Source organism: Salvelinus namaycush, chromosome 3, assembly GCF_016432855.1.
Source record: "Salvelinus namaycush isolate Seneca chromosome 3, SaNama_1.0, whole genome shotgun sequence".
In the NCBI taxonomy this organism is placed as follows: Eukaryota; Metazoa; Chordata; class Actinopteri; order Salmoniformes; family Salmonidae; genus Salvelinus; species Salvelinus namaycush.
Genome location: NC_052309.1, coordinates 79,318,788 through 79,340,573, shown reverse-complemented (window position 1 = coordinate 79,340,573; position 21,786 = coordinate 79,318,788). Strand labels below are relative to the sequence as shown.

The following is a 21,786-nucleotide window of genomic DNA, read 5'->3' as shown; positions in this document are numbered from 1 at the left end:
CTGTCTCTCACACACTCTCACTCAAACCCTAAAGCACACACACACACAAGTACACAAGAACACAGGCAGACAGGGTGAGGATTCTGGTGTTGTGTGGAGCCTCAGTCATGTGAAAATCTCTGCTCAGACAGTGTCCCCTCCTCCTCATGTACTATTACTCTCAGCATTGATCCTCTCACTGTGCAGGAGTATTCCAGGGGGGCTGCCGCCTCATCCCCCCTCCACTGGGAAGAGACAGAAGTGTGGTGTGTGTGGGGGGGGGGCTTGATTGATGACTATGGGAGGGATGAAGGGAAGAGGTGGGTAAAAGATACTCTGTGGGTGAATGTCTATGTTTTTTCCTTCAGGGAGCCGTGAGTACAGGAACTGAAGAAAGTAAAACCGACATCAACAACTCCCTGACCTCTTCTCTGAATTCTCACACTCCTCTCTTCCTCTCAACATATCTCGATGTCAATATCGCCTTTTTTCATCTCTCCTTCTCTGTCAACCTTCTCTCTCTTTGTTTCATGCCGTTCTTCTACAACTCTTTATCCATTGCCACATTTCTTTCACTCTCTCCATTGATCTCATCTCTTTCCATCCCTCTCTTTATCTTCCGCTGTCGCTTTCTTGTTTCTTTGCAGGTTGTAGGAGTTGTCCCAACACTCCACTGTCACCGGTAGGAGTTGTCCCAACACTCCACTTTCAACTGTCCAAGTACAACACAAAGTGCAGCAGGGCCTCCAGGCCTCTAGGGGGGCTGTCCTACCTGGCTGGCTGTGCCCCTTTAAGATTACGATGAACTCTGACCCTCCTCTGCTCGGCGCTCACAGGCCCTCAGCTAACCTGCCTCTAGATATATACTGTAGTTCAGGGTTGAGTCTTGTTACCATCGCAACAGTAAAATTTATAACTGTGACCATTGCTGTTGGGGAAGAGTTTCTAGTCTGTGTTATCTTTCTTCTTCTCACTCTCTTTTGCCCTGCAGCCTTTGGGTGAGATCATGTCCTCTTTCAGTGTCCTCTATCATCTCTCTCTCTGAATGTAGCCCTGAGATGTGAGTTGACTTGTTGTGGTGGTCAGGTTGGCTGGCCCCTGGTTGCTATGTTCTACTTTATGTGGCTCTCCTCTGGTGTTGTTTTGTTGTTAGGTGGTGATCTGGTCCTGGGTTATAAATAAATAGTTTCCTCTTCCATCCTCTCTTATTCTCTCTTATTCCAGACCAGACATTTCCCTCTGACTGTACACAGGAGCCAATTGAAAGTGATGATTAAATAGCTGCTGACTTGCATTTTTCCTATTCGCGTCTTCTATTAAAGAAGCTTGTTTATTGGATCTGAAGGAAGGAGGGTGGAGGGTTATGAGAAAATTGGAACCTGATCGCGTCGTGATGAAAAGTCTTAGCTGTCTGAAGTGAGAAAGACGAGCCAATTAGAGCAGTCCTCCGTCAGTCTTCTCCTCTCCCTCAGGGATGGGCTGTGGGCCAGACCAGACTTGCAAACACACACACATACACGTTAGTTCTCCCCACCCGCGCCGCATTCCGCTGCACCACGTTACGTGTTGTCGGGCTCTGCCACCAGAATATAAATAGATCCTGAGTGAATTAGATTCAGTGTTACAGTCCTCCTCATCCCAAACCTAGTGGCAACTAACTGGGCTTCTATTAATTACCAGGAGAGGGTCACCTCATCCCAAACCTAGTGGCAACTAACTGGGCTTCTATTAATTACCAGGAGAGGGTCACCTCATCCCAAACCTAGTGGCAACTAACTGGGCTTCTATTAATTACCAGGAGAGGGTCATCTCATCCCAAACCTAGTGGCAACTAACTGGGCTTCTATTAATTATCAGGAGAGGGTCACCTCATCCCAAACCTAGTGGCAACTAACTGGGCTTCTATTAATTACCAGGAGAGGGTCATCTCATCCCAAACCTAGTGGCAACTAACTGGGCTTCTATTAATTACCAGGAGATGGTCACCTCATCCCAAACCTAGTGGCAACTAACTGGGCTTCTATTAATTACCAGGAGAGGGTCACCTCATCCCAAACCTAGTGGCAACTAACTGGGCTTCTATTAATTACCAGGAGAGGGTCACCTCATCCCAAACCTAGTGGCAACTAACTGGGCTTCTATTAATTACCAGGAGAGGGTCACCTCATCCCAAACCTAGTGGCAACTAACTGGGCTTCTATTAATTACCAGGAGAGGGTCACCTCATCCCAAACCTAGTGGCAACTAACTGGGCTTCTATTAATTACCAGGAGAGGGTCACCTCATCCCAAACCTAGTGGCAACTAACTGGGCTTCTATTAATTACCAGGAGAGGGTCACCTCATCCCAAACCTAGTGGCAACTAACTGGGCTTCTATTAATTACCAGGATAGGGTCACCTCATCCCAAACCTAGTGGCAACGAACTGGGCTTCTATTAATTACCAGGAGAGGGTCACCTCATCCCAAACCTAGTGGCAACTAACTGGGCTTCTATTAATTACCAGGATAGGGTCATCTCATCCCAAACCTAGTGGCAACTAACTGGGCTTCTATTAATTACCAGGATAGGGTCATCTCATCCCAAACCTAGTGGCAACTAACTGGGCTTCTATTAATTACCAGGAGAGGGTCATCTCATCCCAAACCTAGTGGCAACTAACTGGGCTTCTATTAATTACCAGGATAGGGTCATCTCATCCCAAACCTAGTGGCAACTAACTGGGCTTCTATTAATTACCAGGAGAGGGGAGTACCATCCCTCCACGCTCTCTACCCCTCTCCCTCTGCAGAGATTAATTGAATTTGCTGCTGCTAATCGCTCTGGTAATGCCCCATCTTTCATGGCTCACTGGGAATGTAGGGTGTTTTGGTGTCTTTATGGGTGACATATGTTTGTTTGTTTAGTTCTACTTAACGGGTGAGGGATGGGGGTTAGGGATAGAGGGATGGTGTTTAAAGGACTGCTGTTGGCAGCTGGCATGATGCGTGCAGGCATGACACGTGTGTATATGTATGTGTGTGTGTGTGTGTGTGTGTGTGTGTGTGTGTGTGTGTGTGTGGGGGGGGGGGGGGGGGTGTTTGCGTGCAAGTGTGTATGTGTGTGTGACAGGGTCCTCTGTGTGCATGTCACACAGTGCTTTGTGTTACCAGCCACCTGAAACGTGGAGGTGACAGGCGAAGCAGCTGAGTCGACACAGCACTGTCAGATGAGCTCAGAAGAGGCGGCCAGTGTGTGTGTGTGTGTGTGTGTGTGTGTGTGTGTGTGTGTGTGTGTGTGTGTGTGTGTGTGTGTGTGTGTGTGTGTGTGTGTGTGTGTGTGTGTGTGTGTGTGTGTGTGTGTGTGTGTGTGTGTGTGTGTGTGTTAATGTGTGTGTTAGGATGTGTGAGCATGCCAGCAGAACATAACAACAGCCAACAAGTCAAGTCATATCTCACAGAGCCAAAAACCCTGCAAGCCCTTACAGAGACATCACTTTGTCTCCACTGGGCAGAACACAGCAAGACAAACTGTTGTGACAGAGCCACAGATTCACTCTGTCAAGGCTTGCTTTAGAACGGGCTCATCAACACATACTGAGTGTACTGTATAAACTATACCTTATTATACCATACTATACTACACACTATATGTATTTCCTAGTTCACCACACATCATTAAACAACACTATAATATACTATAATATACTATATATGCATTTCCTGGAGTAAAAATCCTACACCACAGTAGATGCATATCATGTTGCCTAGTCACTTTATTCCTAGTTATATGTACATATCTACCTCAATTACCTCGTATCCCTTCACATCGACTAGGTACTGGTACTTTGTGTATATAGCCAGGTTATCGTTACTCATTGTGTATTTATTGGTACTTGTATTACTAGGTGTTAATCTTTTTCCTATTATTTCTCTATGTTCTTTCTCTCTGCGTTGTTGGGAAGACCCGTAACGTTCGTCTACAACTGCTGCTGACCAAGCCTGCAGGTACCCAGTAAATGTAGAGAGCAGAGTGCAGAGAGGAGAGGGGAGAGAGGAGAGAGGAGAGAGCAGAGAGGAGAGTGTAGAGAGGAGAGAGGAGAGTGTAGAGTGTGGAGAGGAGAGTGGAACTCTACCTGTTCCTGCTCCCAGTAAATGTAGAGAGCAGAGTGTAGAGAGGAGCGTGCAGAGAGGAGAGTGCAGAGAGGAGAGTGTAGAGAGGAGAGTGGGACTCTACCTGTTCCTGCTCCCAGTAAATGTAGAGAGGAGAGTGCAGAGAGGAGAGTGGGACTCTACATGTTCCTGCTCCCAGTAAATGTAGAGAGGAGAGTGCAGAGAGGAGAGTGTAGAGTGTAGAGAGGAGAGTGCAGAGAGGAGAGAGGAGAGTGTAGAGAGGAGAGTGCAGAGAGGAGAGTGCAGAGAGGAGAGTGTAGAGAGGAGAGTGGGACTCTACCTGTTCCTGCTCCCAGTAAATGTAGAGAGCAGAGTGCAGAGAGGAGAGTGTAGAGAGGAGGAGAGGAGAGTGCAGAGAGGAGAGTGGGACTCTACCTGTTCCTGCTCCCAGTAAATGTAGAGATGAGAGTGCAGAGAGGAGAGTGTAGAGAGGAGAGAGGAGAGTGTAGAGAGGAGAGTTTAGAGAGGAGAGTGTAGAGAGCAGAGAGGAGAGTGCAGAGAGGAGAGTGCAGAGAGGAGAGTGTAGAGAGGAGAGTGGAACTCTACCTGTTCCTGCTCCCAGTAAATGTAGAGAGCAGAGTGCAGAGAGGGGAGTGGGACTCTACCTGTTCCTGCTCCCAGTAAATGTAGAGAGGAGAGTGCAGAGAGGGGAGTGGGACTCTACCTGTTCCTGCTCCCAGTAAATGTAGAGAGCAGAGTGCAGAGAGGGGAGTGGGACTCTACCTGTTCCTGCTCCCAGTAAATGTAGAGAGGAGAGTGCAGAGAGGAGAGAGGAGAGAGCAGAGTGCAGAGAGGAGAGTGGGACTCTACCTGTTCCTGCTCCCAGTAAATGTAGAGAGGAGAGTGCAGAGAGGAGAGAGGAGAGAGCAGAGAGGAGAGTGGGACTCTACCTGTTCCTGCTCCCAGTAAATGTAGAGAGCAGAGTGCAGAGAGCAGAGTGCAGAGAGGGGAGTGGGACTCTACCTGTTCCTGCTCCCAGTAAATGTAGCATTTGAACATCGGGACATTTGAATCACATACATGTATTCTGGGGCGTGTAATCATATAAGTGCCTTTCTGGACACAAAGCTTCTGTAACGTATAGTTGACTTGTCTGAATGGGTTTGTCAGGAGAAGGGAACTGTGTTGTAGTTTGACACGTTTCAGAGAGAAAGAGAGAGAAATGCAATGATGTCAGAAAGGGAGATTCTATAAATATGTGTAGGGACACCATCAGGGACGCATGTTTGGTGAACGACAAATGGGAGGATTGGGTTGAGCCTGGAAGAAATGAATGAAGGATGAAGAGACAGCAGGAGAGGAGAGAGGGCATGCTATTTCTCAGCAGTGTGGTGAAGGAGAGAGGAGAAGAAAGGTTGTCCTGCAGTGCTCCTCAGGTGTCCGTGTATATGTAGCTCTGTGTTAGCGTGCTGGGCCTCGTTAGCAGTGGGGGTAATTGATAGGGTTCTGGAGAGCAGTGCTGAGCAGAGGAGGAGCCTGGGTTTTCATTCTCACCAGGGGACCTACGATGGAGCCTGAATGAATCAGACACTCAGAGACCCAGGTGGCTCTACTGTACACTAACACCCCGCAATGCACAGTGTGTGTGTGTGTGTGTGTGTGTGTGTGTGTGTGTGTGTGTGTGTGTGTGTGTGTGTGTGTGTGTGTGTGTGTGTGTGTGTGTGTGTGTGTGTGTGTGTGTGTATGTGTGTGTGTGTGTGCTACTTTACAGAGCAGCAGACAAGGACCAGAGAATGTCAACAAATCAAATCTTCCTCTTTTCTTCTCCTTCTCTCCTCTTCCTCACCAAAGCAGTTCATCACTCTTTTATTAGGGCTCTCTCGTTCTCTCTACCTCTCCTTCATTCTCATTTCTCTGCTTCTCGCTCTCGTTCTCTCTACCTCTCCTTCATTCTCATTTCTCTGCTTCACTCTCTCGTTCTCTCTACCTCTCTCCTTCATTCTCATTTCTCTGCTTCTCTCTCTCGTTCTCTCTACCTCTCCTTTATTCTACCTCCTCTCCTCCACTCCATCACCCTCCACACCAACACACACAATTTTGTTATCTCCCTGAAGGTAGTGTGTGTTTAGAAAACAGGTCACACAGAAACATGATATAAAGGACCCCCTGCTCCCCCTTGGACCCTGTCTGACACATAACTGTCATAAAGAGACACCACATCAAACCTCCACACTGCACCATGCAGGGCCCCACTTTACCCATCAGCCCACAGTGTGTCTGTTTACAGCCATGAGCATCTTGCTCTCGCCTCTCTCTCTCTCGCTTTCTCCGTCCACCATGCTGTTCTGACACTGTGAGCCTCATCCTGCCTCATTCTCCCCCTCCTTCTTCCGCCCTCTCCCCTCCTCCCGCCTCAGTCTCCCCCTCCCCCCGCCTCATTCTCCCCCTCCTTCTTCCGCCCTCTCCCCTCCTCCCGCCTCATTCTCCCCCTCCTTCTTCCGCCCTCTCCCCTCCTCCTGCCTCATTCTCCCCCTCCTTCTTCCGCCCTCTCCCCTCCTCCTGCCTCATTCTCCCCCTCCTCCTGCCTCATTCTCCCCCTCCTTCTTCCGCCCTCTCCCCTCCTCCCGCCTCATTCTCCCCCTCCTTCTTCCGCCCTCTCCCCTCCTCCTGCCTCATTCTCCCCCTCCTTCTTCCGCCCTCTCCCCTCCTCCTGCCTCATTCTCCCCCTCCTTCTTCCGCCCTCTCCCCTCCTCCCGCCTCATTCTCCCCCTCCTTCTTCCGCCCTCTCCCCTCCTCCCGCCTCAGTCTCCCCCTCCTCCCGCCTCATTCTCCCCCTCCTTCTTCCGCCCTCTCCCTTCCTTCTGCCTCCCTCTCCCCTCGTCCCGCCTCATTCTCCCCCTCCTTCTTCCGCCCTCTCCCCTCCTCCCGCCTCATTCTCCCCCTCCTTCTTCCGCCCTCTCCCCTCCTCCCGCCTCAGTCTCCCCCTCCTCCCGCCTCATTCTCCCCCTCCTTCTTCCGCCCTCTCCCTTCCTTCTGCCTCCCTCTCCCCTCCTCCCGCCTCATTCTCCCCCTCCTTCTTCCGCCCTCTCCCTTCCTTCTGCCTCCCTCTCCCCTCGTCCCGCCTCAGTCTCCCCCTCCTCCTTCCGCCCTCTCCTCTTGCTCCGATGCTCTAATGGCTGCTCTAGCAGTGGGAGTTAGCTCCCTCCTCCTGCCCTCCTGGTGCCCCTCTGCCCTGGCCACGTGGGACCCATACATGAGCCCATAGATGCTCCCCTGAAGGATGAAATGGCTGCCACTCCTACTCTCTTCACAGGGTTTCTCCCAGCGTCTGATCTAGCTGTCTGATGATAAAAGCTATAGAGATGGTGGTGCTCTGTTGCTCTGATGCCATGATGCAGAAAGGCCCCCTCTCTCTCTCCCTCTCTCTCTCTCCCTCTCTCTCTTCCTCCTCCTCTTCTTCCTCCTCTTCTCCTCTTTCCTGGAATGTGTCCAGTACAGACACCTCTCATGCTGTACTGTTGATGAGAGAGGTGATGACTTCACATGACAAGGCTCTCCAGGGACCAAAAGGCTTCACACAGCATTCACACGTTCAGCGGCAGCAACATGCTGGACACATGTCCATGACACATCTCCTTCCACGTGGCAGGGAAGAAACACACAGACACACACACACACACACACACACACACACATACACACACAGATACACCTCTCTCACACACACAAACACACACACCACTCATTCGTCCGCCACAATGAGTGATGTCTATGGAAAGCTGCCTTACAAACTGCCATAACTGCTTATGTCAGCCAAAGCCTCATAGAGGCTCAACACACAGACTAGTGATTAGTGTTTGATGAGCCTGGTGTAGACCAAAAGACAGGGCCGTGTCTCAGACTCTGTGCTCGCTCTCTCTCTCTCTCGCGCGCTTTACTTTCGTCTGTCTCCTCCTTCTGTCTCTCAATCCCTCTGTTTCTTTGTTCTCTCTCTTTCTTCCTTCCTTCTCTTTTGATGAGTGCATCTGATCCCGGCGAGCAAGCTGCTCCCCATTGATTGGCTGGTCGATGGATTGAGCGAATGGCGGGGTTCTGTAGCTGAGTGCCGTGATTTGGCGTACAGACGCAGCACCACTTTCTTGGGATTAAGAGACAGTTTCAATGTAGACCCTGTAACCCTGGAGAGGGGCTAGACGAGAGGCACAGTGAACCCCTGCAAGGCCACAACACACCCCACACACTGGGCCACTTTCCTCATCACCCTCTCATCTCTCCATCCCTCTATCTAGCTCTATTTCTCCCACAGCTGCTTCCAAAGAAGATTCTTCAGGAACATATATGTGTTTTTCTCTCCCTGACAGGACCCAGGAGCTGGAGTTCGGAAGGAGAGAAAGAAAGAGGGAGGGAGGGAGGGAGGGAGGGAGGGAGGGAGGGAGGGAGGGAGGGAGGGAGGGAGGGAGGGAGGGAGGGAGGGAGGGAGGGGTGGGATCCTAAGACATAAAAACAGGAGGTCGGGTTGAGTACATGTATGTGTGGATGGTTGGGGATTGTTGGGTTAATGGAATGGAAATGGAGGAAAACCGAGGTCAGGCCATTTTCCCTCCTCATTTTTCATTTGAGTCGCCATCCTTTCTCTGAGTAGCCAACCGTAACACAGAACAAATAACATGCTTAAAGAAAAGAGAGAAAGGATAGCATTTTATTTAATCTCAATTTTGTCTTTTTTCCTGCACCTGTTTTTCTTTCATTCTCTTTGCTCTCTCTCTTTTTCTCTCTCTCTCTTACTCTGTCTCTCTCTCTCTCTCCCTGTCTTCCTCTCTCTTTCTCTTTTTTCCGATGCTTGAATAGAAGTGGATCAAAAAGGTAAAGACCACAATGAACATAAAAACTACAGCTCGCCCCTCCCTCCTCCTCCCTCCTCTCCTCCCCTCATACGCCTTCCTAACCCAGCACCTTGTGTAGTGGTCATGTTTGATGTTGATATCCCTTCCCTTTCTTTCTCTCTTTCTCTCCCTCTCTCTCTTTCTGGATTATAACCAAGACTCTAAGATCCTTCCAGATTTCCTCCTTGCCTCTGATGACACCAGCCTGACCTACACGCACGCACGCACGCACGCACGCACGCACGCACCACACACACACACACACACACACACACACACACACACACACACACACACACACACACACACACACACACACACACACACACACACACACACACACACACACACACACACACACACACACATACACACAAACCAGCTGACCACTCTGGAGGTCCATTAACTATTTCTGAGAGAGAAAAAGAGAGAGCATTCTTATGTCATGGTTTAACCACTATACAAACCACATACCAGTGGCCATTCACAAACTTAAAGACAGATAACATTGTGTACATTCTTACCACTTCATGGTCCGTAAACTTTTCTTCTCTTCTCCCATTCACTGTAAACCTATCTCTCCTCTCCTCAACGTGTCCACAAGTTGGGCCACAGCCACCTGACAACTCCTCATGCTGACATAGTTCTCCATCTGACCCTGCAGTTCTCACTCGACCTCATTGAGTATGATTTAACCATTTCTCTATTGTTTGCAATTAGTAATTTGACCCTATCTCTAATTGGTTCCCTCCAGATCCAAGTGACTCGTCCTCCTCTCCTCTCTTCTCCACATTGTTTTATATTCTTCTCTCTGCCTCCCTTTCTCTTTCTTTGTTTCTTCCTTCCTCATTTTTCCTTACTTCAGGGCGAATCTTACATTTATTTGTTTTCATTTTCAACTCAAAAAGACAATGGTATTCAGAATCACACTGGCCAAAGTTTCTCCTTGATCATGTGACATGAGTCTGTCCCTCATTAAGCACTTTCTCCCATTTCCAGGTGCTTCAGTGTCCACTCTCTTTCTCTCTATCACTCAAACAGCTTCAAATTTATTGCCCTTCTCTCCTCCTCTCTTTCTCTCTTTCTTTTGGCTCCGTTTCTGCCTCTCAGATCTTTCATCTGTTCATCACAAGTAGCCGCTGGTTCTCTGAGGCCTCCTCAGGTTTCATCTCCTTCTTCGCCTCCTCCTCCTCTTCTTTTCTCTTTCCCTCTTTATCCATTTGCTCTTATCACTGCTTTTTCTTCCTTCTCTTGCTTTCGTTGCACTGCAACCCCCCTGTGTGTCCTGATTTGGCCATCAGTCACCCCTCCTTATCAATAGAAGTCAGCTAGTCCTCCCTTCGTACAGCATGTCTGTATGGATTCAGAGGGGTGCCACAGTAGGTGGTACAGTCCCAATTAGCATCTATGTGTAATGGCTGCTCTGTTCACTAGGAGGATGGTACTCTCTAAAGAGCCAATCAGTCACTGGTCTCCCAATCACAGAGCTTACAAAGAATGCTGCAGGGGATGCAGGGCTGAATCCAAGGTTAGAGGAAGGAAGAGTATTGCCACCACTGGGAACAGGCACCATTAGGGCCGCCTCAAAAGGGTCATTTAATCTCCCAGGTTGTGTCTGAAATGGCACACTATTCCCCACGTAGTGCACTACAGGGCTCTGGTCAAAAGTAGTGCACTACACTAGTAGATGCCCCGCCCACAACACCGTTACACATCAGTCTTGACTAGTACCCTTTACTGTCTGTTTCCATGGATAGATATGTGCAGTAGGTTATTATAGATTGAAGGGATTAACCTCTGTAGCAATGCCATTATGTCCTTTATGGCCCCATATCCATCTGCCTGGATGTGGCTTTTCACTGACATCCATTGCTCCTGTATGTCTTGTTTTTCCCTCAACCGACCGACCACCATTTTGTTACTCCCTGCCTGGTAGCTATAGCGAACACTCCTCCTCTTCCTCCTCTTCCTCCTCCTCCTCCCCCCCTTGATCCACCTTGTTGTTGTTTTACCCACATTTACTATCGTTCCTCCCAGTGACCATGTGACCTAAAGACCCCTCCTCTTCCTCCTTCTATCCTCGCTTTAACTCTACTCCTTATTATGATTACCTCTATATCCACATATTTTATTAATTAACAATACTCTTAGATTGTGTTACCCGTTGTCCCTTTGTTAATTCATTAATCCTAATTGATTGATTCACTGATTGGTTGATTGACAGATTATGGTAATAGCTGCTCTGCTGTTGTGTTCAGGAGCTGGTCTGTGAATGTCAGTCGGACTGATGGACAGTCTGTCCGTCATCAGTAGCTAGCTACAGAGTCAGATAGACAGACTGTCTGTAGTCTGTGTGTTGATAGACTTACATATTCATTTCCTTGTCACCGTTCCTTTGTCACTATTGACACGTGAATTGACTGAATAGGTGTCACCCATCTTTCTGTCACCTATCAAGTCCTTTTTAAATCAGTGATCATGAAGGAAAGGAGACAAGGAAATGAATCTACAGTATTTAATCAGTGATCATGAAGGAAAGGAGACAAGGAAATTAATCTACAGTATGTAAGACCTGGTACACAGCCTTAATATTGGTTTTTATGGGGACTAAAGGAGGGGGGAGTATTCCTCACACCTACACTCTTAAAAACAGGTTCCATCTAGAACCTAAAAGGGTTCTTTGGCTGTCCCCATAGGATAACCCTTTGAAGAACCTTTTATGGTTCCAGGTAGAACTATTTTGGTTCCAGGGAGATCCATTTTGGGTTCCGTCTTAAGCCCTTCCCACAGAGGGTTCTACCTGGAACCAAAAAGGGTTCTCCTATGGGAACAGCCAAATAATTATTTCTGAGAGTGTAGAGACACATTTATTTACCATTCAAATAGTGTCTCTGTGGGCGAATGAGGATAGAGGGAGGAAGGGAGAGAGAGAGAGAGACAGAGAGAGAGGGAGAGAGAGAGGGAGAGAGGAGCAGTCGCTATAGAGACAGGCAGTAGCTCCTCATTAGGAATGACCCACCACACACACGTCTGGTCACGTGACCCACTGCACTCAGACATTCTATTCAGCAGGCAGTCGAGGAGAGAGGAGAGTGAAGGAGAGAGGGAGAGATGGGGAGGGAGGGAGAGAGAGGGAGAGGAGAGAGATAGGGAACTGACTGACTGACTGTACACTGAGAAGTCATTACATTGTTAAAGCTAAAGAGCTCTGGCACAGGCAGGTGGCCATGAATAGAAATAAGTCAGGACCTTTATGGACAGATAGAACACACCGCCAGAGGCAGATGTATGGACAGCCCTCACTGGGGAAGGAAGGGATGGAGAAAGAGAGAGTAGAGGGATGAAGAGAGTAAGAAACTGGCTGGGTGCTGGCTACTGCTACAGTAGCTCAGCAGGGTTGGGGTCAATACTGTTTCAATTTAGTCAATTCAGGAAGTAAACTGAAAATCCAATTTTAAATATTTTTTTTTTTGAAAATCCAAAGCAATTAGGAAAATTGGACTTAGAATTTTCCATTGACTACCTAAATTGACTGAATTGAAATGGAATTGTGGCCTGTCATAGTGTCACTCCAGTGCTGTACCCGTACCTGCAGGCGGTGTCCTGTGTACTGTAGCTGTGAAGCTCTGTCAGTAGGACCACCTGTGCTGCCACTCAGTGTGTCAGTGCACCTCTCATGGAGATAAGACGTTTCAATGGACACTTTCTCTCTCTACCCAGGCCCTGCTGCCCTGCTATTGGTCTCAGTGAAGGGGTTTGTCTTGAAGTGAACATGACGGTTGATAAAAGTGCCAGCCCCTTCCTTCTGTCTACAGTGTGCGTGTGGTGTGTGGATATGTGTATGAGTGTCTGTGTGTGTAGGTTTGTGTGTGTCGGTGTAGATGTGTGTGTGTGTATGTGTGAGTTAGTATTATGTTTTGACTACCTTGCCTTGACCCCCTTGCTGTCCAAAAGGAACAGGACACAATCTGGGACTCCCACCTCGCTCTCTCTCTCTCTTTCTCTCACTCCTCCACAGAATTAACTCACTCCCTCTCTTATTCTCATTTCACAGGAAATAACCTATTGACTCCTCTGACTCTCTCCGTTTCTCCGTTTCTCCGTTTCTCTCTCTCTCTTCTTTTTTACACCCACAAAATACACTCTCACTCTATCCTTTACTCTTTCTCCTCTCTCCTTCTTTCTCCTTCTTTCTCCTTCTCTCTTTCTCTGTCGCTTGCTATCTCTCAAGCACACCTACACGCACGCACGCACACACACCAACATGCTCACGGGTAACGACACACACACACGCACCTGCACCCTACACACTCACACACACACTCACACACTCACAGATGTACTCTTACTTCCAGACGATTAAGTGTCCATGCTGAAGGAGGGGTTTCATGGCGCTCCATTGTGCCCCCTGCTGGTTGCTGGCTGCAGTTACCTGCCAGGAACAGGTGTGGGATTCAATTAGAACAGCAGGCTCTCCGTGTGCAGGCCAGGTCTGTCAAGGGGCTACTGGGTCCTGTTCATTAGGCACCAAATGGAAGAAAACAGACTGAAACAGGGAGGGACTACCTGGACTTGTCCAATGAGAAACGCTCATTTTTGGTTTCCGTTGCAAAACGTTTTAAAACTATGTGTGTCCTAATGACCATGACCCTGGGATAGGCAGGCTGTACATCACCTCCCCATAACCAGTCTGTGGGATACTCTAGGACGCATTTCTCCAGACACTCTAACGTACATAGATAACCCAAGATCTAGACTCTAGAGGATGTCTCAAGAAACTACTGTAGGAGAGATGTGGTCAGGTCTGGGCTATGCCAGGCTGTGTCTTACATAACAATCATATCAATCCATGGCCTCACATTACATCAACAAGACCACAGCCATTTTAGAAACACATACAGTCTCCATTGAGATATCTCTATATCTCATTACTCTATACCCTTTATGATCACAGTAGAATGATATGATTGCTTTATTATAATACAGTATGTAATGACAGATTTTATATGAACATAACCATTAGAAATATATTCCCCAGCAGTCCCTGGGTTAAAATGATTTGCCCACAACGGCACACAGTATGATCTCAGCAAGCTGTCATTGCTTAGATGTAATTCTATATCACCAGTCAAAACTGTCATTATTATTCCCAACAAGGTAGTAAGGTACAGTATCTGTCATTTCAAAGGGGATTCTGTTCCTTTCATCATATTCATGCCACAGCTTCATATTGACGAGAAACGGTCACTGTTGACCTATTGTCTTGTGCCGGGAACAGCTGCTAAATTAATTTCCTATAATTTTTTCATGGCAGTATTTCGCTGTAAAGTGTATACAATAGAAGATATAGTGCCCGTTCCAATTTACACCCTATTCCCTATATAGTGCACTACTTTAGTGCACATTATAGGGAATAGTGTGCCATTTGGGATGCACACCTGCACACAGCAGATAAAAGCATGAAGGTTGGTTGTTAATCCTTGATAAGGTAAGTTGTATTACAGTACAGTAGGTTTGGTTATACTGCCTAGTGGTGTGGTTGGTTGTTAATCCTTGATAAGGTAAGTTGTATTACAGTACAGTAGGTTTGGTTATACTGCCTAGTGGTGTGGCCCCACTGGACCGTGACTGCTCTGATCCTGCCAGACCAGATTTCCACGGCTCTTAAAAATGTATTTCATCTAATCTAACAATCTCAACTAATCCCAGAAGCTCAATATGACTCAGGCTAACCTGTTCTAGGCCGGACTAGGATAATACCCAGTCCGATCTTTAATATCCCATCCCTAATACCTCATATCCATCTCTAATACCTAATTCATATAGTGCTGGTCCTAATAATACTAGGCTGTGTGGTAGTGTGTGTTAGCAGGGTGTGGCTGCCTGGGAGGTCAGGTTGTCTATACAGAGAGAGAATAAACAGGAAGAGGGCATGCTGGCTGAAAGAACAGGTCAGAGTTAATGAAGCCTCCCAGGCAGGGTGTGGAGCGGAGCGGCTCCCTCTGTTTGTCTTTGTGTGTGTGTGTGTGTGTGTGTGTGTGTGTGTGTGTGTGTGTGTGTGTGTGTGTGTGTGTGTGTGTGTGTGTGTGTGTGTGTGTGTGTGTGTGTGTGTGTGTGTGTGTGTGTGTGTGTGTGTGTGTGTGAGTGAACCTCTCTCTTTCTTTCCTCTGGTCTGTGTGTGTGTCAGTGCCAGCTCAGTGTGACCGCCTGGGAGGCCAGTCCAGTGATGAGCCCCACTGACACCCGGCCCTGCCAGCCCACCCAACACCCAGCTAATTAGAATAAGCAGAGCCAGAGAGCCATGTTAGAGTTACTATCTGCAGACTGTAAAGGGACAGAGAGAATAACAGGACAAAACACATAGGATGATTAGCCCTTACTCTTTTCTGCAACACCCAGTTATACAGTAATGCTGACTATGCTACTGTATAGTGTGAAGCCGGTAGTGGTGCTGTTAATATATTACTGGGATCAATGATTTGTCCCATAAATACCTGTTAAACCTCTTGTGATTCACCGTACATAGAGAACCCAATTGGGCCAGGAACCGAAAGGTTGCTGGATCGAATCCCCGAGCTGACAAGGTAAAACTCGATTGTTCTGCCCCTGAGCAAGGCAGTTAACCCACTGTTCCCCAGGCGCTGAAGATGTGGATGTGGATTAAGGCAGCCCCCTGCACCTCTGATTCAGAGGGTTAAATGTGCAGGACACAGTTCAGTTGAAGTCATTCAGTTGTACAGCTGACTAGGTATCCCCCTTTCCTTTCCCAATATGAATCAGCATTGTGGATTAAAGCCCTTGACAAGCCACTGCACCAGCCAGTTGTTTTTTATTACCTAGGACTCTGTAATCCAAGGCTGGTCTGTACAGTAGTCATGGACTCTTTTCAGATATAGACTCCCACCATACACTTTTTGGTTGTGTTGGTTGTAAATGCAGGTCGTCCATTTGTCTGCTTGTCCGTCTGTGTGTCCTGTGTTGTTGTGTGCGTGACTAGAGACAGGACAGTAGCACGCCTGGGTTGGTCTGTCCTTTATCCTACCTTGAGGCAGGAGGATGTTCTGTCTTTGTTTCTGGCTCAGCTACATGCAGTGGCTTGTTCTGCATGCTCTTTATGTCTCTACTCCTCTTCACTTTGATGCTGTTGTTTGTTTTTTCATCCTCATCACAGCTTAATAGAATTCAGCCATTTTTCCCTGAGCTAGTTTTCTTGTGTATTTTATAGGATTGCTGGAAGTGTTATAAAATAGAGATGAGGGAAGAATACCTGACAAAGTCACTGTAAATGAGGGCTACATTCAAATTACACATTGACCCTTGAGGGTTCCCCAAAACCAGTGGGCTGTACCAATGTAAATATTTTCAACTCTACGGGGGTGCCACTGCTTACGTTAATATCTCTAATAACTATGGGGCTCCCCAGCACGCTAGAACACCCCTGCTGCTGGAAACCATTGTTAGATCAACCACTGTAGCTCCTCGGCTCCTTGTTTTAACAATGGAGCATGACAGTCCCTTTGTGAAGCCCCTCTATTCAATGTCTGTTTGTTTACGCCCAGGCTTGATTTGAGTCATGTTTTGACGTAAGATATTCATCCCTGCTGAGTCCCCTCAGACACAACAACAGTATCATCACTGAGGCACAGCACACAGCCACACACTTCTGAGAGACTAAAACTTCCCACTGGGCACAGACGCCAATTCAGCATCTATTCTACGTTGGGTCAATGTCATTTCATTGATATGACCTGGAAACAACGTTGATTCAGCCAGTGTGTGCCCAGTGGGGAGAGAGAGAGGCATAACATATTGATACTACTATTGTGACCAGCAAACATTTCCTCAAACCATAAAAAGAGAGGCACGTAAAGGAATAAAACACATTTTCCCTAAACGTTCCTTTCTCAGAAATGCTGCCATCTCCTACGGTATGTAGCATTTCCAAGGATGTAGCATCCTAGGCTTAGTTCCATCCTAGTAAATCTGGCAGCAATGTTTGTGTATGTGCATGTGTGTGTGTGTTGACTGTCTAAACGCCCCTGCAGGGACCAGTTAAACCACGGATCCGTTCAGTCATAACGTGACCAGTGTGAGTTTCCTCTGTTCTCAACACACTGACTGGCTGGGCTACTGGGGCCAGGACACATACATAACTGAGTATCCAGAGAAGACTGGGAGTCCTCTGTTCAGCTCTTTCATTCTGTACCTGTACTGTCCCTATACTGTACCTGTACTGTCCCTGTAGTGTCCCTGCAGTGTCCCTGTAGTGTCCCTGCAGTGTCCCTGTACTGTCCCTGTAGTGTCCCTGTACTGTCCCTGCAGTGTCCCTGTAGTGTCCCTGTAGTATCTCTGTAGTGTCCCTGTACTGTCCCTGTAGTGTCCCTGTACTGTCCCTGCAGTGTCCCTGTAGTGTCCCTGTAGTATCTCTGTAGTGTCCCTGTAGTGTCCCTGTAGTATCTCTGTAGTGTCCCTGTAGTGTCTCCGTCGCTCTCACGTCCTCACAGAGTCTCCTGTGATGTCACCGTGTGACCGTGCTGTTGATGCCAGCAGCTTTTTTCCATAGATACCTCTCCTCCCCGCCCTCCTCTGCCCGGTTCCCCTCCCGCCCCACCTGACAGTCCTCTGGTCCCAGGTCAGACACTATCTGGCTGAGAGAGAAAGTGCGTCAGCCAGCCAATTTACAGCAGTCCCCAGTGGGTGACCTCCAGGAGAGACCTATGAGACACAGGAAGGAGGGTAGGAGGCAGAATGTGTGTGTGTGTGTGTGTGTGTGTGTGTGTGTGTGTGTGTGTGTGTGTGTGTGTGTGTGTGTGTGTGTGTGTGTGTGTGTGTGTGTGTGTGTGTGTGTGTGTGTGTGTGTGTGTGTCGGGGGAGGGGGGAGTGTGTGTGTGCGTGCGTGTGTGCGTGTGCGTGTGCGTGTGTGCGTGTGCGTGTGCGTGTGTGTGTGTGTGTGTGTGTGTGTGTGAAGTATGGATTGCAACAACAGAAGAAGGGGACCCTGGCCAGACTCTTGTTTTCTACCCCAGACTTCATGGCATTACTCTTGACTGAGATCCAACCACCTGTACTGATACAACACTCTAAAACTCATACTGTTATTTCCTACCACAGAGCAGGAATACTGAGCTTCTTACAATATACATGCACAATAAAACCTTAAGTAGGCCAAGATGAATCAGATGAAATACCCTATCTGAGCAGCAGCAGCTAGGAATCTACCATTTATCAGAACACTACAGGCAGCTCTTAGGCCTCAATGCTAATATTTAGCAAATTAGATTTTTGTATTCCTTCATTTTTGATCTGATAATGTATCTCACCTCATTCCCCTCGCTCTCTCTCTCGCGCTCTTTCTGTCTCTCTCTCTCTGTCTTTCTCTCTCTTTCCCCCATTCTTCTTTTGTTTTCTGTCTCCCTCTCCTCAAATCTCAAACTTGTTATCTTGAACATCTCTCCGTCTCTTTCCCCACAATACTCTCATCCCATCTTCTACCCCTTTCTTTGTCCCCACTCCTCTTCCTCATCTCCTCTCTCTTTCCGTTTCCCCCTCATCAACTCCTTAATATACTCCTTTATCTTACATTGCTCCTTTTATATCCCTTCATTCTATCTCTCTCTCTTTTTCCCTCCCTTTCACTCTTGCTCGCTCTCTCTCTCCCTTACTCTCTCTATCGCTCGCTCGCTCTCTCTATTTCTTTCTCCCTCTCTCTCTCTCTCCCTCTCTCTCTCTCTCTCTCTCTCTCTCTCTCTCCCTCTCTCTATCCATCCCTCCCTCCCTCTCTCTCGCTCTCTCACCCTCTCTCTCCCCATCTCTTTCTCTTTCCACTCTCCTCCAGTCTTTGTGTGTCCGGGCACACTGCTGCGGGTACAGGCGGCCAGCTCGCTGCAGGAGGCGGAGCATCAGTCGGGGGCATGGTGTAAGGACCCCCTGCAGTCAGGTGACCGGCTCTATGTTATGCCTTGGACTCCCTACCGCACCGACATGCTGTATGAGTACGCCTCCTGGGACGACTTCAGACAGAACCGAGCCACCACCACCTACAAGTGAGCACCGCCTCTGCCCCCCCGCCAGTTCACATCAAATAATCCCTCTGCCTCTGCATTGATTTATTTGAATACTGCTGTAGATGGATGGTGAATGGCAGTGTGGGTTCCATGGGATCCTGTGTTGATCTGTGGACCACTGGTGGGGCACCTCAGGGGTCAGTGTGAAGTCCAATTAATTTAGTGAAATACATGTTTTTTCTTGTGCTCCATGTGATGGAGAAGTATGAGAACCACTGTTCTAATGTATGGGATCATACTGTTGGTCTCTTTGGACATGTGCTCATGAGCCGGTCATAGCCCAAAAGCTCATGGGTTATTGATTCTCCTGTCATATTCTGACCACCCACTTCTTCCCCTCCTATAGGTTGCCGAACCGTGTTGATGGCACAGGCTTCGTGGTATACGACGGCGCAGTGTTCTACAATAAGGAGCGCACACGCAACATGGTCAAGTATGACCTGCGCACACGCATCAAGAGCGGCGAGGCCATTATCGCCAACGCCAACTACCACGACACATCGCCCTACCGCTGGGGTGGGAAGAGCGACATCGACCTGGCGGTGGACGAGAACGGGCTGTGGGTCATCTACGCCACAGAGTCCAACAACGGACGACTGGTGGTCAGCCAGGTGGGTGGAGGAGAGGAGGATGGAGGGAATAGAAGAGTGTAAGAGGAGTGTAACAGGATGATGGAGGGAATAGAAGAGTATAAGAGGAGTGTAACAGGGTGATGGAGGGAATAGAAGAGTGTAAGAGGAGTGTAACAGGATGATGGAGGGATTAGAAGAGTATAAGAGGAGTGTAACAGGGTGATGGAGGGAATAGAAGAGTGTAAGAGGAGTGTAACAGGGTGATGGAGGGAATAGAAGAGTATAAGAGGAGTGTAACAGGGTGATGGAGGGAATAGAAGAGTATAAGAGGAGTGTAACAGGGTGATGGAGGGAATAGAAGAGTATAAGAGGAGTGTAACAGGGTGATGGAGGGAATAGAAGAGTGTAAGAGGAGTGTAACAGGGTGATGGAGGGAATAGAAGAGTGTAAGAGGAGTGTAACAGGGTGATGGAGGGAATAGAAGAGTGTAAGAGGAGTGTAACAGGATGATGGAGGGAATAGAAGAGTATAAGAGGAGTGTAACAGGGTGATGGAGGGAATAGAAGAGTGTAAGAGGAGTGTAACAGGGTGATGGAGGGAATAGAAGAGTGTAAGAGGGTGATGGAGGGAATAGAAGAGTATAAGAGGAGTGTAACAGGGTGATGGAGGGAATAGAAGAGTGTAAGAGGAGTGTAACAGGGTGATGGAGGGAATAGAAGAGTATAAGAGGAGTGTAACAGGGTGATGGAGGGAATAGAAGAGTATAAGAGGAGTGTAACAGGGTGATGGAGGGAATAGAAGAGTATAAGAGGAGTGTAACAGGGTGATGGAGGGAATAGAAGAGTGTAAGAGGAGTGTAACAGGATGATGGAGGGAATAGAAGAGGGAGGAGTGTAACAGGATGATGGAGGGAATAGAAGAGGGAGGAGTGTAACAGGATGATGGAGGGAATAGAAGAGGGAGGAGTGTAACAGGATGATGGAGGGAATAGAAGAGGGAGGAGTGTAACAGGATGATGGAGGGAATAGAAGAGGGAGGAGTGTAACAGGGTGATGGAGGGAATAGAAGAGTGTAAGAGGAGTGTAACAGGGTGATGGAGGGAATAGAAGAGGGAGGAGTGTAACAGGGAGATGGAGTTGGACTGGACATTTCTAAGCTCAACTAAAGTAGGCCTAATTGTTTATTAATTTATTTCATTAATACACTTTCTTGTGTTTATCACCGTAACACCAGGATTGAGCATTTAAGAATGGGTGATATTCTACAGTTTCTTCTGTAGTTTGAGATATATTTATGGTTACCATCACCCCCCCCCCCCCCCCCCCCCTCCTCCCAGGTGAACCCGTACACCCTGCGCTTCGAGGGCACCTGGGAGACCAGCTTCGACAAGAGGCTGGCGTCCAACGCCTTCATGGCGTGCGGCGTGCTCTACGCCGTGCGCAGCGTCTACCAGGACGACGACAGCGAGGCCGGCGGGGACCTGATCCTTTACGCCTACAACACGAACCGAGCCCGGGAGGAGCCCGTCCACATCCCCTTCCCTAACCCCTACCAGTACGTCTCCTCTGTGGACTATAACCCCAGAGACAACCAGCTCTACATCTGGAACAACTATAATGTTCTGAGATACCCGCTGGAGTTCGGACCACCGGACCCCACCACTGGTGAGTCAACGCAGAGTCCTGAGATGTGTGTGTACAGTGTACCTTTATTTCTGGTATAATTTGCCCATTAATGTCAGTTGTAGTGGGACATTTGCACAAATGCAAATCACCACCTGTTCGCCCTCTTGTACGTACCTTGCTTTTTCAGATTAATTATCCATTGTGTTTTGGGTGAATATTTTAGCGATGCAGGCCTATCTGGAGTTAGTATTTGGCCCTGAGAGAGAGAGAGAGAGAGAGAGAGAGAGAGAGAGAGAGAGAGGGAGAGAGAGAGAGAGAGAGAGAGAGAGAGAGAGATAGAAGGAGAGAGCGAGAGAGAGAGAGAGAGAGAGAGAGAGAGATAGAAGGAGAGAGCGAGAGAGAGAGATAGAAGGAGAAAGAGATAGAAAGAGAGAGAGAGAGAGAGAAAGAGAGAGGGAGAGAGATAGAAAGAGAGAGAGAGAGAGAGAGAGAGAGAGAGAGAGAGATAGAAAGAGAGAGAGAGAGAGAGAGAGAGAGAGAGAGAGAGAGAGAAAGAGCAATAGAAGGAGCGA

General features: G+C 48.2%; 1 protein-coding gene across 1 annotated transcript in view; it reads left to right on the top strand.

Moving 5' to 3' along the window:
- LOC120044053 (adhesion G protein-coupled receptor L1-like) overlaps positions 1 to 21,786 on the top strand; it is a 74,568-nt gene that overhangs the window by 14,951 nt on the left and 37,831 nt on the right. The window contains exons 4-7 of the mRNA XM_038988643.1: positions 8,919 to 8,933; positions 18,789 to 18,996; positions 19,364 to 19,628; positions 20,926 to 21,268. Of these exons, the coding sequence (XP_038844571.1) occupies positions 8,919 to 8,933; positions 18,789 to 18,996; positions 19,364 to 19,628; positions 20,926 to 21,268 (831 nt within the window). The remainder of the gene's footprint in view (positions 1 to 8,918; positions 8,934 to 18,788; positions 18,997 to 19,363; positions 19,629 to 20,925; positions 21,269 to 21,786) is intronic.